The 16,394-nt window shown below is 37.3% G+C and overlaps 1 protein-coding gene across 2 annotated transcripts in view; it reads right to left on the reverse strand.

Annotated features, from left to right (window-relative positions):
- CNTRL (centriolin) overlaps window positions 1-16,394 on the reverse strand; it is a 78,473-nt gene that overhangs the window by 34,099 nt on the left and 27,980 nt on the right. For both annotated transcript variants that reach the window (XM_007451481.1, XM_007451482.1), the window contains exons 11-16: window positions 12,365-12,518; window positions 10,939-11,159; window positions 7,686-7,862; window positions 4,438-4,572; window positions 915-1,060; window positions 101-308 (exon numbers count right to left, since the gene is read on the reverse strand). In XM_007451481.1, the coding sequence (XP_007451543.1) occupies window positions 101-308; window positions 915-1,060; window positions 4,438-4,572; window positions 7,686-7,862; window positions 10,939-11,159; window positions 12,365-12,518 (1,041 nt within the window). The remainder of the gene's footprint in view (window positions 1-100; window positions 309-914; window positions 1,061-4,437; window positions 4,573-7,685; window positions 7,863-10,938; window positions 11,160-12,364; window positions 12,519-16,394) is intronic.

Genomic DNA, 16,394 nt, shown 5'->3' on the forward strand with positions numbered 1-16,394 from the left:
CTACACTGTATTTACATGAGAAAGGAAGCACTGTAATTTGCTGAAAAATATGCATGTTTTCTGAACACTTCCCTCTAGCTGCCTCTTGCCCTTCTCTTACTCTTGCTTCAAGGGCTCTCTCACAGGCCTGCCTGAACTCTTCTTGTCCGCTGGCCAGCTTCTCCTGATGCAGAGCCACTTCTTCTTGGAGTTTTCTCTCTCTCACTTGAGCTTCCTCTTTTTCCCACTGGGAACGTGTAAGGATTTCACTGAACTGTTTCTGCAAATCAGCGAGACTTTTCCCTAAGACATCTGAAGGACTATGGATTCTGGTAAGGGGGGAAAAAAAAGATGGTATAAGTGTGACATTTTATTTTTGATGCTGGATGCTGGGTGCAAACATGCCGGTAACATTAGTGTAGAAGTAAAAAGAGTTGTGAGGAATGGGACTGGTGTCAATCCGTAGCAAATTACTGTGCACCTCCTGAGTGCAAATCATTGTTTTATTAAATGACTGTTGCCACTCTGAAAGCACAGGCTCCTGTCAGGCTAACAATGTGTGTTCAAAGAATAAATGTGCATTTCATATATTCAAATTAGCCTGTTTTCTTTTGATATTTGTTTTCTATTTAAAATGCATAATGTGACTCTACTTCCTGATCATCTGCAGTAAGCTTTCAAGAATGAGTTACTTGTAAAACCTTTGTGTTTTTTAAATTAAATAATACCAAAAAGTATAAAAGATCGAAAAAATCAGAGACAGACAACTTGAATTAAGCAATCTGTGTCTCAATCATGGTAATACGGTAAGGGAAAAGGGAAACCTTACAAAAGAACTCAGCCATTAACAGTAGTTGGAAAGGTGATTTCATCATTGAACCCCCATATTCACAACTCAGCCCAGTCTCTACCTGGAGGTCTTGATTTTCCATTACCTCATCTCCCCAGCTCCTGATTTCAGTTTTCTCCTTAGCTCATCTACACGAGCTGCCACTTCTTCTGGACGAATCAAACCGTCAACTACATGGTTAAGGTGATTCTGGAAATCTTTAAGTTGCTGTTTTAACAGGTTATTGTCATCCTGTGGAGGGGGCAAAATGGAGAGGGGTAAAAATTACCAAAGCAAAATAAAAAATACACCCAAATACACACACACAGCCCATGTTATTTACCATATAACAGTTCCAGTCAACTCCCTTTACCAATTTTTTAAAAACCCTTTGCACTATGGCTGACAATATCTGAATCTATCGATTAATCCGAAGTCACAAAAGGCACAGGCATTACAATGTGTCCTGATGTGATGCAAAAAACAACTACGTATGAACACTACCCAAGACTGTCTTCTTGCCAAAGAGTAAATAACTTGAATCTAAATAAGCCTCCATATGTGACATAAGAACATGTTAATCAATGCCATGGGGATGCAACCACCAAAATCTAGACTATGGGAAACTCTACAGGACAAAGACCTGGTTTTCTTTAGTATGTAACAAAGAGAAAAAAAAGAGCAAAACTATTACAGGAGACAAGAGTCAAGTCATCCAAATGCAATGTGTGCGCCTTAATTGGATTCTGATTCCAACATAACACTTCTAAAAAAATTTATAATTTGAACATTTTGTATACTTAAGGTATTTGACGATATTAGGGAGTTATTGTAATTTTTTTTTTTTTTTTTTTTTTTTTTGTGGTACGCGGGCCTCTCACTGTTGTGGCCTCTCCCATTGCGGAGCACAGGCTCCGGACGCGCAGGCTCAGTGGCCATGGCTCACGGGCCCAGCCGCCCGCGGCATGTGAGATCTTCCCGGGCATGTGAGATCTTCCCGGACGGGGGCACAAACTTGTGTCCCCTGCATCGGCAGGCGGACTCTCAACCACTGCGCCACCAGGGAAGCCCGGGAGTTATTGTAATTTTAAGGTGTAATGATAGTATCCATGTTTATGCCTCTTTTTTTTTTCTGGCCATGCTGCGTGGCTTGCAGGATCACAGTTCCCTGACCAGAGATTGAAGCCGGGCCATAGCAGTGAAAGCTCGGAATCCTAATAACCACTAGGCCACCAGGGAACTACCCTATGCTTCTTTTTTAAAGCCTTACTTTTTAGAGATGCATACAATAGTACAGTATTTACAGATAAAATCAGATGTTTTGGATTTACTTCAAAATAATTCAGTGTGTGAACAAGTGTGAGGGGTGAGGTGTGGAGGGTATTATAGATGAAATAAGACTGACCATGTGTTATAGATGAAGTAAGGTAGTCCATGTGTTGAAACTGTTGAAGATGAGTGATATATACATAAGGATTCATTTTAGTATTCTATTTTTGAATATGCTTGAGAATATACATAATTCAAACTTAGAAAAAACAAAAACAAAAAACACCTTCCCATAATACTCAGCTTTATCTGCCAACCAACTGAAAAATGGAACATCTAATACTGAAGTTCTTTAATAGCTTACAATTCTCTGTGGGAGTATTTGTTATATGCTAGGATATTTTCACTAAGAAACTAATGAACATAACGACCCCAGAATTAAATCCAAACAGTACCTCTTTCAAGTAAAAAGAAACTGCTAAAATTTCCCTAAATCGTACAGAAAAATACTTCTATGTCCTAAACTATTGACTATATTCCCCTGAATACCTATATTCTACTTAAGTGATTTTCTTCAAACTTGGTATAACATTAGGTTTTTTGTTTTGTTTTGTTTTAACACTGTTAACTAAATTGGAAAATTAGCATTGCAATGAACGTGCCTGTCCACCCATATTTGCACTACATTCTAATCCTGGCCACAGGTGACCTGACCCAAGGACAGCCAATCCACTGACTAGCCAGAAAACAAGTTCTCTCCCTCTCCAAAATATGAACCAAGATCCAGTCCAGCAAGTCTGTATGAGAGCTAGACCTGTAAAGTTATGTCAGCTTGGGGCTGGGGTTGATGCTGGGCCAAATGCAATGCCCAGGGAGACAGAGAAGGAGAAATGAGAGCCGCACAGGCCCTGGAAGGTTAACAGAGCAGCTCTGGTCACCAGCAAGCTGCCTGTCTCCTTCCTTGAGCTAGTTTTAGCAGGTTTTGGTTCACTGCAACTAAATGATTTCTGACAAAGATAAATGTAGAGTGAGTTTAACTTGTACTCCGCATCAGGAGGTCAGTAGGCCAAGTAACCAAAGGACCTAGTTCCAACTAAGAGAGTCTTACAGCATGGACCAGCATTCCGGAAAGCTGACCTCAATTTCTACCTTGGAGAGAGACCCCTGAAGTCCTGTTCTTTAATAGATGTGTACTGAAGTATTTATGGTTGAAATAAAGATGTATGACATTTTCTTTAAAATATTCCAGCAAAAAAAAAGATGTGGATTAGTTGAAATAAGAACAGCAGAATGTTGACAATTCTTTAAGTTGAGTAAACGAAAGGGCATAAGGCTATCTTCTATCCGATTTTGTGATTACTTGAAAATTTCCAAGGTAAAAATAAAAAATAATAATCCAGTGAACACCCAATACATACACACAACACATACAAGAATGGAAAACATGTATATCTTTTATGATATTTACTTCAGAAGCTGAAATGATAGCAGAAAAAATTAAATTCTAGGTAACTAGATTTTCTTAAACTTTGAGAAATATTCAAGGCACTGGAAGAAGAGAGAGAGAATTTGGGTGAGTTTAGTCTTATTTGTCACAAATCCCCCAGATGAATTTTTGGAGCCTTCCCCCAAACCACAATAACTCTGCCCCTTGATTTCTGGTGAAGTATAACAGCTGCCACCTCGGTCAGCTAAGTGACCCCTGACCTCACAGATCTGGAAACCTGCGTGTTGATCCAGGTACTTGTTTGTTCAGACATGTGTCCTCTTTGAGAGCATTTAATTACCTGGAAAATCCTGTCCACTTGCTTCTCGGGCAGTTTGTTGGGAAGATTATTGTGACAATAGCTATAAAAATAGTCTGCCAAAGAAAACTCTCAAAAATGTAAAATGACCGCATTTTTAATGACATTCCTTCTGAGAAGGAGACTGAAAACTTTACAATTAAGAAGTTCTACTGCAACTCATTCTAGTTAAATTCCTGGATAACTACAAAGATATTTCAGTGGAAGAAGAATGCATCAATCTGATAATTTTAGCTCAGTCTGATAACAAAGCCGCTTCTAGTGGAAATGCAAGGTACTGCTGTCCTCCATGAGTTTACCTAGTGTTCTCTGTTTACTATTGACACTGCCCCTATCTCTTAGCACCATAATAACAACACAAAGGATATGCATATTAATAATCTTAAAATGATCGCAACAGAGGCTATGGTACTATCCCATCCAGAAGTCCTTTTTTCTAATAACTCAAGTAGCTTTTACTACATGTAAGAGCAGGTTGTGAAGTGACTGACATAAAGATGGCAACATCTTTGGGTGTCCCATATAAGAATGTATTGGGAGCCAATAAGTCTCTACCTGCAGCTGTTTAAGTTGGGTGCGGAGCTCACTATTTTCTTGTTCCTTTTCTTCTGAGAGCTGGGCTTTTCCGAGTGCATTCTTGAGGGCTTGCTTTTCTTTCTCAAGTTCTGTCTGAACAGCTGATTGTTCTAACTATTGCCATAGGAAGCGATGATACAAAAAAAGTAAAATAGCAATAATTTATGATCTAATAAGGCATAAATAAATTTACATACACATGCAATCCCTTGGGAGCTTTGGTTTTATAACAACTCAGTTTTACATTTGTACCCCCAAGTTTAAAAGCCCAAGACAAGTTTTTCACATGCTCCTTAAACTATTAATACATAAGAGCAAGCATCAGAATCAGCTCAGCCCAGATACACCAATTCAGAATCTCCAGGAGTGAGCCTAAATACCGACCTTTAAAAGCTCTGTGAGTGATTCAACAGTTACTGCTCTCTTTTCCCTTAGACCAATATTTCTCACACTGTGGTCCTCAAATACCTGCATCAAAATCACTTGCTGCACCTGTTAAAAATACAGATGCCTGGACTCCCTCTCAGACTTGATGGGCCAGAATTTCTAGGGCAAGTCCCAGGAATCTGCATTTAACAAGCATCACAAGTGATTTCATATAACTAAAGGGTACCAATCATAGATCTGTAAAGCAGAGAGAGAAGATCTGTTATGCTCCACAATGTGCGGTTTGAAGACCAATCCTGGTAGTCCTGATGCAAGGAAAGGAATGTCCCTTTCAATACCATATGAATTTGTGAAAAGGCCAGGCTGCTGTAATATTCTTGTCAAGACTTATAAGAAAAAAAAATAAAGGACAATGGAAGTACAAAAGACAATGGATTTTAAGCCAGTAAGGGCTTGCTTAAAAACTTTTGAAAATTTATTTCAAAGAAGATGCTATCCAGAAATTGTATTTACTATTATTTAAAAATATGTATTTACTGTTATTTTAATTGTTTCCTTCCCAACCTCTTGTTTTCCACACTCTGATCAGGTCAACTATAGTTTTATAAAACTTGGTACTCTTAAGAAATATAACACTGACAACTGGCAAATGGTCATTTGATATCATTTGGTATCTAATAAGTAAAGGAACATAAAGTAATTATAATTACTATAATAAGCCTATTTTATATGCTTTTCTAATCATATGAATGCCATTTTACATGAATTCCTGGGATTCAAACTATCTTATTTTTTAATAATTAATTAATTTTAAATTATAGTTGATTTACAATGTTTCAGTATACAGCAAAGTGATTCAGTTATACAAATATATATCTATTCTTTTTCAGATTCTTTTCCATTATAGGTTATTATCAATACAAGATATTGCATATAGTTCCCTGTGCTATATAGTAGGTCCTTGTTGTTTCCCTATTTTATATACAGTAGTGTGTACATGTTAATCCCAAATTCCCAATTTATCCTTCCTCCCCCCTTTCCCCTTTGGTAACCATAAGTTTGTTTTCTATGTCTGTGAGTCTATTTCTGTTTTGTAAATAAGTTCATTTGTATCATTTTTTTAGATTCCACATATAAGTGATATCATATGATATTCGTCTTTCTCTGTCTGATTTACTTCACTTAGTATGATAATCTCTGGGCCCATCTATGTTGCTGCAAATGGCATTATTTCTTTTTTTTTTTTTTTTACAGCTGAGTAATATTCCATTGTGTATAAATACCACATCTTCTTTATCCATACATATGTCGATGGACATTTAGGTTGCTCCCATGTCTTGGCTATTGTAAATAGCGCTGCTATGAACACTGGGGTCCATGTATCTTTTCAAATTAGTTTTCATCTTTTCCAGATATATGCCCAGGAGTGGGACTGCTGGATGATACGGTAACTCTATTTTTAGTTTTTTAAGGAACCTCCACTTCTCCATAGTGACTGTACCAATTTACATTCCCCCAACAGTGTAGGAGGGTTTCCTTTTCTCCACACCCTCTCCAGCATTTATTATTTGTAGATGATGGCCATTCTGACCAGTGTGAAGTGGTACCTCATTGTAGTTTTGATTTGCATTTCTCTAATAATTAGTGATGTTGAGCGTCTTTTCATGTGCCTGTTTCAAACTATCTTATTTTATTTAACTTCCATCCAGTTAGAACCTATTGACCCTCCTCATGTGCCAGGCACTGAAACAGGCATCTACAATCTGGGCATTCACTGTGCTCTGAGTCTAGCAGGAGAGACAGACAATCTAAACAGATGATTTCATACACAAGCTAAAATGCTTTGACTGAACACAGGTTAAAGGAAAATCAAAGTAGAGTCCCGAATCCAGATTTTCAGCAGGCATAACAGAAGGCGGGCTTCCTGGAGGAAAATGCAAGCCATTTGGCTAATAGCTAAACAAAACTGTATTTTAATGTGATCAAGAATATATTATAACTGGCCTCTGTCTTCCTCTCTGCCCTTATCTCTCACTCTCATTCCCTACTCCTCTTCTCACTCCTGGCATATTGGAGGCATACTTTTAGCACTTCAAATGCATTAAGCTCTCTCTCCTTGCCTCTCTGCCTAGAACACATCCCTTACCTCTGCCCTTTCACCTCTGCTCCCTCTGCACAGCCAAATCCTAGTTCCCCTTGGAAGTCTCGGCTGAAACACCATTTCCATAGGGCAGTCTTCCCTGACCACCACTCCCCTAGCACAGAACCCTATCATTTTCTTTGTCCGACACCTGTTTCACCTACCAGACTGTCAGCTTCACAAGGACATAACCATGTCTGTGCTATTCCCTACAGCATCCATGGCACCTGGCCCTTAATGGCCAATCGATAAGTATTTATTGGATGAATAAATATTTCACTAATTTGCAAGTATAATTAAACTAGTGGGTATTTCATCCAACCAGAACAGGAAGTAGCAAAGTAAAATTTAATATCAACTTAAAAGAGGTCTCTTAAAGCTGTTTTGAGAAAGAACAACCAGAATTTATTGATTACCAACTGCTAGGTGCTTTCAGGCCCATTGTCTCACTTACCCTCACCATAACCCGCTTTACAGATGATGAGGCATTTGTCAGAGGCTCAGAGCCATGAAGTGACTTGCCCATGTTCACAAAGGGGTCATATTTAAGCTCAGAATGTCTGACTCCAAAAATGTGCTCTTCCCATCACTCCACATACATTATATTAAAAAGTGTTTAATCTTCGATTAAATTAAAGGAAAGCTGTTATGTTAAGGCCCAGCCTACTTGGTTTCTAGATGGCTTTGTGCTCTTACTTACCTGGCTGAGCCTTGTTAGTTTTTCCAACTCTTCTTTGAGCTGGTTGGCTTCGGCATCCTTTATTTTTAACTGAGCCTCTAGCTCAGCCTCGTAGGCACTGAGATCTCCTTGGGTCTGCTGCAGGGACGCATTCACCTCATGCTGCTCCTGAAGGGCGCTTTCTAGCTCTGCAAGCTCCTGCAAGGATTCAGTGTTTTAAGTACAGAACCCTCAGTGTGCTGCTTAAGCATCTGCAAGTCATTATAAGTAACTTGAGCACTTAAAGCAAATGCTGGCCAGCCAGTGCTGGCCAAGCACAGAGTATTCAATGGCAATACAATGAAGCTGCAGGCTGTGTGAATCCAGGCTGGAAAACAAAAACACTTGACTAAATGTAATAAGAAAAATCAGTAAGCTACAACATGTTTTCCAAAGTAACCAGTTGTGTGATACTTTAAACGAGTCTTATGTATTCATAAGAAGAAAAAAAGAGAGAAGGATAAAATTTAAGGCCTATTTTCCTTCAGACACTGGAATAAATGTTTTCACATTCATTATTTAATTACACCCTCACAGTAACTGTGTAAGGCAAGGTATTATCCCCGTTTTACATATGAGGAAATGGAGAATGAAGATCTAAGTAAACAGCACAGAGCTGTGCAGCTAAAAAAAGGACAGAGTCAGAATATGAACTGAGATTTCTGACTCCAAAGCCCACACTCTTCCTGTTAAACCACAGTATGTTCACTTATCAGAAGAACAGAACGGGACTAGCACTCTCTAATATGAAGGATGAGAGAGAAGCTTAAACGAGTGTTAACAAGAAGATAAGTACCTGTTGATTAGCATACCACAGTTCTGATTCATTTTAGCCTATTTATTTTTTTTTATGATTAAACATTATAGCTTTCATCTGTTTATTTGGAATCTTGAAGAATTAAACTATTCTGATTAAAGAGGAGAATCCTGTGATAAGAACTTCTATAGAATTTCTCAGTAAGTGATCAAAAGACCACCTGGCATCTGAATCATATGGGTTGCTTGTCCAAAATGCAGACGCTACATATAACCAACAGAGGATTAATATCCAGAATATATAAAAAGTTCCTACAAATCATTAAGAAAAAGACAGACAATCCAATAGAAAAAATGGGCAAAGAATATGAATAGGGATTTCACTGAAGAGAAAAACTGAATGGCAAATAAACAGATGAAAAGTACTTAACCTCTCCAGTAATCAAGTGAAAATGCAGTTAAAACAAGACACAATTTTGCACAGAGCATAGAGAAACAAGTTAAACAAACCATGAGGAAACAATCAGATAAATCCAGAACGTGGGACACTCTACAGAACTACCAGCTGGATTCTACACACACACACACACACACACACACACACACACGTGTGCATGCGTGCGTGCACCATGAAAGACATTCTTGGCACAATTGGGAAAATGTGAATATGGCTCAGATATTAGATAATATTAGGGAATTGCTGTTAATTTTCCTAGGTATAATAATGGTATTGCACTGCTGTAGGAAAATGTCCTCATTTTTAAGAGATATGTACTGAAGGGATAATGTCATAACATCTGCAATTTTCAAATGACCCAGCAAAAAAAAGATATAGAAAAATATTTGTTGAATCTAAGAGAGCACATAGATGCTCAATGAATTATTCTTTCAACTTTCCTGTAAATGTAAAAATTTTCATAAAAAAAGACATCATTTCAAACTCAGCACATTGGCAAACACTAAGTCTGACAAAATGTTAAATTTCCTGAATTTGATATTTATTCTGTGTTTATCTTAGAAAATGTCCTTGTTCTTAGGAAACATACTGAAATATTTAGAAGCTAAAGAGCATGATGTCTACCGCTAATTCTAAAACGATTAAGAAAAAATTTTATATAACAATGTATATAAAATCATGTAAACTTATATATGAGAGAGAAAGCAAATGTGGCAAAATAAATTGGTGACTGAATGGAAGGTATAGTGAGCTATTCTTGCAACTCTCCTGTAAGCTTGAAATTATTTCAAAATTAAGGCTTACAAAATAAAAGTTAGATAACATTAAGGTGATGTCAAGGATGTGGTGTAATGGTAGCCCTTCACACTGCTGGGGGGGAACAGAAATTCACAAAATCACTATGGACAGTAATTTGACAATATCTAGTGAAGCTGAGAAGGCACGTACACTCTGACTCACAGTTCCACTGTGAACACAGTCCCCATGCTCAGGATGTGTGTAAGAATGTCACTCTCAATATTGTAATAGCAAAAGAATGGAAACCACCTCAATATCCCCCAAGAGGAGAATGAATAAGCAATAAATTTGTGGTAGGCACATACAATGGGATGCTATATACATCAATAAAAATAGAGCTACATGTATCAACTTGCATAATTCTCAAAAACATAAACATAAAGGAAGAAAGGAAGTAGCCAAAGAATACATTATGTACTTTTTATATAAATCCTAAAATTATGAAAAACTATAATACGTATTGTTTATAGATGGATACACATATAATAAAAGAAGAGAGATAGAGGGAAATAATAACCATATTCAGGATTTTGCTACCTCTGGGAGGGGTACACAGAGGGTTTCAAATATATCTGTATGTTTTAGTTTTTAAGCTGTGAGTACACAGTGTTAAATATTTTTGATATTCTTATATGTCTGATAAATTTCATAACATTAAAACAAATTAATTCAAATTTCCAAAGCCAGCCCTACTGAGGATGAGGTTTGGGAATCTGGGTTCTCCTGCAATGTAAAGTTTACCAAACAACTAAAACAGAGCAAGTGAAATCTCCAAATGAATGTCAACAAATCAAGCATGGAAGGGTATAATTTACAATGCTGTGTCTGTTTTGTTATCTGTAAAATAATACTACAATTATGAAGTAACAGCAACAAGAATAAGAAAAATTATGTTATGCTTAATTTTGCTACACAAATAACAAAATATGAACATCTAATACAGTATTTGTAATAGCTATAATTTCTTATTCTTTAGAGTTATTTAATCACAATACTTTTCAGGGATAGAAATTCAGCTAAAATAATCTTCCTTTTCTTAGTAAGGGAAAAATAATGCTTCCAAATGTATCACAACTAAAGGGAAAAAAAAACCCAAAACACTAAATAGCCTCTAACACTTTTGCCACTTATAATTGCACTGTTGCTAACTTCCTTAACTAACTTAACTTGGACATCATCTACTTCTGAAGGTAAGGAAAATGGACAAGAAGAAACAAATCATACCTTCCTCATATTTTCTGCATCTAAGGCAACTATTTCCAGTTGATCCCTTTCCTGCTTGACCTCAGTCAATCTCTGCAGCAATGTCTCTTTCTCATCCTGTAGCCTTCTGCACTCATTCTGGGCCTGAGTAGCCTGGCCTTTGACAGTCCCCAGGTATTCTTGCAACCCACTGATGACGCCTTCTAAGTCCTTCTTCAGGGCTTCATTTGCTGCTATCTGGCCTAAGTGAGACGAAGAAAGGGAAGGCGATAATATATATAAGAAAATGCTTTCAAGATACATAATTACTGCATTTAGTCTCCTTAGCTATTGTTACTAGCTAAGAATGAAATTCTAAGCTTCCAATTATTTCCTATTATCTTAGTTTTCATTTTCAAGATATAGTAATAGCTTTCCCCCCTATTATCCATGGTACAGGAGTATTAAGCAGATACACAATAAAGATAGTATATTCATTGGCATTGCTTATGAAATGCTTAATACATGCTATAAAAAGTTTAAAGTAGTGATTTCCAAATAAAATAACGAAAAATGTGCAACAAAACAGTTCTTGCTGCTAGACACACAAAACAAAACCAAGTCAAATCCCAGACTAGCAGCATTAACCTGTAACCTGAAGACTTAAAAAAACAAACAAACCATATATTGGGTACTTACTATGTCCAGGCACTTTATGAACACTATTTCATTTAATCTTCCCCCAAACTAATGATGGTGACAGAAATAATTTGTCCCAGGTAACACAGCTGATGATGGCAAAACAAGGACTGGGGTCTTTTTACCACAAGCCAAGGCTCTCATCACTACAGTCTATTATCTTGCTCTTCCACTATTATGGCAATGTCACATTTTTTTTAAATGATTTTTTTAAATGGGTGGAAGATCTATTTTTATTATTTATTAAAAAAATTTTCTTTTTTGGTCACACTGTGCAGCTTGTGGGATCTTAGTTCCCCAACTAGGGATGAACCTGGGCCCACGGCAGTAAAAGCAAAAGAGTCCTAACCACTGGACCACCCAGGAATTCCCAGCAATGTCACAACTGAAATTTGCACTGCAAAAATAGATCCTAAAATTCTTTCTGCAGTCTCCTTATAACCAGACACCGAATGCCTGATATCAACGGACTCTTCGCTCCTGAAAATATTTTAGGCCTTAGAAGAAGACAATCACATGCCAGAGTTTATCATGATAATGTACGGACTTCTTGCCATAGTGACCTGACTCACTAGGACATCAACCCAAGAAAACTAAAATAAAAATTTTAAATTTTATTAAACATTTTTGAGTACTCTGCAAATATTTCCCTATCAAATACTAGTACTAACAGCTGAAGCATATTCAGCTAATATCTGGATTAATGCCTGTTATTTGTCTTTTATTAACACTGAATCTGATTTACCTTAAATCATACTTAAATTCTCACCTTCAGTAAGCTGTTGTTCAAGGTCCTTAATCTCTTCAGTTTCTTTAGCAATTCTAGAAAGTATCTCATCCAAACGGCTTTCAAGTTGTTTGTACTGCTTGTTCATAATGTCAAGCTGTTGTTCTTTACCCCTTTTCTGAGCCTTCATATGGCACTGAATTGAAAAAAAAAATTGAAATCCCAAATTCTTTAAACTCTTATAAAAATAATAATCCTTAATAACATTTCTAGGGAAGAGTGGAAAAGAAAATGTAACAATTTGCATCTGTTTTGTGTCAGACACTGTTGTTTTCACATGAAGTTTTCATTTAAACCTCATGATAACTTGATGTGGAAATCATCTCCATTCTACAGATGAGCAAACTGAGGCTCAGGAAGGTTAAGTGATTTTCCCCAGGTAACAGCTAGTAGGTAATGTAGCCAATTTCAGTGTTCTTTGCACTGCACTAAAATGTATCTTTCCAAAAGGTTTCCAAAAAGTTAATTGATTATATATACATATATCCATAGGAAAAGGCTATATTCTAAAATGTTAACAAAGGTTATATCTGGGTGGAAAGATTACAGGAGATTTTTAATAAGTTCTTTTAGCTAAAAAATTTATAATAGACAAGTAATAACTTTTTATTAAAAAACATTAAGTATAATTTTTAAAAAGTTTTTTTTGGGGAAATAGAGACATGAAATAAATACTTCCTTAGAATTCAAGTTTATTTTCTTTTTTTTTTAACTTCTTTATTATTGGAGTATAATTGCTTTACAATGGTGTGTTAGTTTCTGCTTTATAACAAAGTGAATCAGCTATACATATACATATATCCCCATATCTCCTCCCTCTTGCATCTCCCTCCCACCCTCCCTATCCCACCCCTCTAGGTGGTCACAAAGCACCGAGCTGATCTCCCTGTGCTATGCGCTATGCGGCTGCTTCCCACTAGCTATTTTACATTTGGTAGTGTATATGTGTCCATGCCACTCTCTCACTTTGTCCCAGCTTACCCTTCCCCCTCCCCGTGTCCTCAACGAGTTTATTTTCAATTCCTTATACAAAGAAACATTTTGCTTTTAAGTTCCATAAACTGGGAGTTGAGAGGGACCTCGAAGACCATTTAGCCCAGTGATTCTCAAGATGGAGGGCCCTATGGAGGCACACCCCTGCAACCACTACATACACCTGCAATCACTACATATGCCCCTGGTGGAAAAGAGCTTTCACACACCCACACACACTCTGACAGTCATCGCTTTAGGGAGCTACTGTTAACTGAAAGGATTGGATGGTATTTCTCAGGTGTGCTGGGGGAAAAAACTGAAAACTGATGACCTAGTCTAACTCTTCCTTTTACATGTGAGAAAACTGAATCTAGGATCCATCAAATGACTTGCCCAGGTCTCCTTAAGCAACTGTTCATATGGAGACAAAATAATTCCCCAGAGAACCTGTGCCCTCCCACTCACATCACACCCTCGAAGCTCTAGTTTGCCCCCACAGGATCAGAGGAACAGAACAATAATAAATCAAGAGAAAGTTACCAGGAGAAAGAACTATATTAGTCTGAACAACGAACTCCACGTGTCTCAAGTCTAAGACTATAATTTGATCATAAAAGAACATTTCTCAATTTTACAAGTCTGCTGCCTCCAAAGACAAGAAAGAAAGTCTCTTCATTTCTGAAGAATAAATGAGAGGCAGCTTGATTGGAAGGTTTTTATTTTACTACTGGTAAAACGTGATGGATGTTCAAAACTCTTCTCCTACTCTCCCAAAATGCCCATCTGAAGTCTTTCTGAAAAGCTAACTGCAGATAAAACCTTAAATTCTAAGTAAATTTAGGATTTTTATGGCTCAAGAAAGAATTTTCAAAAAGATCTACACTCATATCTGTATCAATAAATCTTAAAAATTCACCATTAAAACTTTCACTGAAATCTCTACATGCAGGACAAAAAATTAGTTCAATACACCAATGATCTGCATTAAACACATGGGAGCAAAAGTAGATTCAGCGATTTTCACTACCATGGAGCTCACAATAGAGGTACTGTAAAAACAAGAACTTACATCTCTCATTCCTCCTCCTTTTTAAATCCTTTGTACACAGAGAGAGAAAATGATCATACCTTAATTTAGAATTTGTCCTGTTAAAACTGAGCCGTTGAGAACAGAGGAACTGTGGGCGGAACGCTTTCTAATACTGTCTTGAAATTCATGTGCACTTCCCTCTCTGACAGCCACAATTTTGTAAACGCCTCTGAGCCTCTAACCTCCCAGCGCTTCAAACCACATTCCTGGCAGAGATTGAGCGGCAGCCCAGCCCGTCCAATCACAAGCAGCCTCTGAAGGCAGGTCACACCCTCAGCGCTTTAAATCACAACACAGGAAGCTCCCACAGGCCAATCACGCACAATCTTTGCAACAGATTACTACAGATTAATTGCCTTTAGCATACAGTTTGCTCCCATAGAGCATTGCTAGATAGGGAACAGGGATACAAATCTTCCTTTATTATGTTTGCTCCTGTGGTATTTCTGCTTCTGCGAATGTTTTCTAGAACTAAAATGGGATTTGATTTTTATATAGTACCTTTTCCTTTTGAAAACTAGTTAAATGCTTATGTCTGTTGAAAACTTGACTAGGCTTGGCTCTGAGCTAATTTTAAAAATAATTAATCTCTTTAGACCTGTAACTCCTTTGTGAGGCTCTGCCTCTTCCTAAAAGGGGGTACTTTGGGAAATCATTTAATCTTTCTAAATCATATTTTCATTTTATGCAAATTTTAAAAGTCACCAATCTCATTTGGATGCTGTAATAAAATAAAGTTCCACACCATATGTGCCTAAAACCAAGTGCAATGCAACACACGTCACTGGCACTTAACATACTTGTTTTCCATCATATCTCAGTCATTTACTGTTTCCTAATCTCTCAAGCTTTTACTTTAAATTCTATTTGCTATTCAGAAAGATACTTCATCTGATTAGATAATAAAAGTTAAATAAAAGCCTGTATCTGCAGAAAAATATGCAGAATACCATTCTTGATTCTTTCCCTCTCGCTAAAATGTTCACATTTTGCAGCCTAAAATGGGGTGCCTAACACTAGGCATTAAGGTGACTTTGTGCAAATTAGAAAAAGATGCTCCTTCCAGGTGAACAAATTAAAAAGAGACATCCTCTGGTGCTCAGACTAAGACTGTAACCCTAAGAAGTAACCTTCACGAGTTTTAACAATACCAAAAAGGAACTTCAAAATCTGGCTTGTATGTTTCATCTCCACTATTACAGATTGATTTTGACTACCTTCAAAACTTGGATGCCTTTCCTACTTCTCATTTAACTCCTTTCTATATGTAATTCTTTACAGAAATCCAGTGTGTATTAGACTCTCTGTATGCCAAGACTATCACAGTCCTAAATTGAAAGCAAACAGACAATCTAGGTTCTGATTACACTCATAGATCACAGAACTACAAGAGGGAAAGGAGCTTTGGGTAGTGTCTATAGGCCAGTTCTTCCCTACTTTCCTTAATGCAAGCATTCATAAACATAGCACTGGCCCCTGGGGATTCAGTTCCTGTCCTCAGGGGCCTTACATGGGGGGTAGACTTCTGAACAAATAAATATGATAACAGGAAGATATCACAGACCATATTATAAATTATTTAAAATCTCTAATTTTTCATATAATGAAAATTCTTCAAGATAATCAAGACTACTTTTGGTTTCAATTTTTTTTTTTTTTTTTTTTTTTTTTTTTTTTTTGCGGTACGTGGGCCTCTCACTGTTGTGGCCTCTCCCGTTGCAGAGCACAGGCTCCGGATGTGCAGGCCCAGCGGCCATGGCTCACAGGCCCAGCCGCTCCACGGCATGTGGGATCTTCCCGGACCAGGGCACGAACCCGTGTCCCCTGCATCGGCAGGTGGACTCTTAACCACTGTGCCACCAGAGAAGCCCTGGTTTCAATTTTAATACTAAGTCTTAGACTTTTGTTAGAAAAGACGTTATGTCTGTGATGATATGGTCACCCTTT

This window comes from Lipotes vexillifer, unplaced genomic scaffold (assembly GCF_000442215.2).
Source record: "Lipotes vexillifer unplaced genomic scaffold, Lipotes_vexillifer_v1.1 scaffold588, whole genome shotgun sequence".
NCBI classification, from domain to species: domain Eukaryota; kingdom Metazoa; phylum Chordata; class Mammalia; order Artiodactyla; family Lipotidae; genus Lipotes; species Lipotes vexillifer.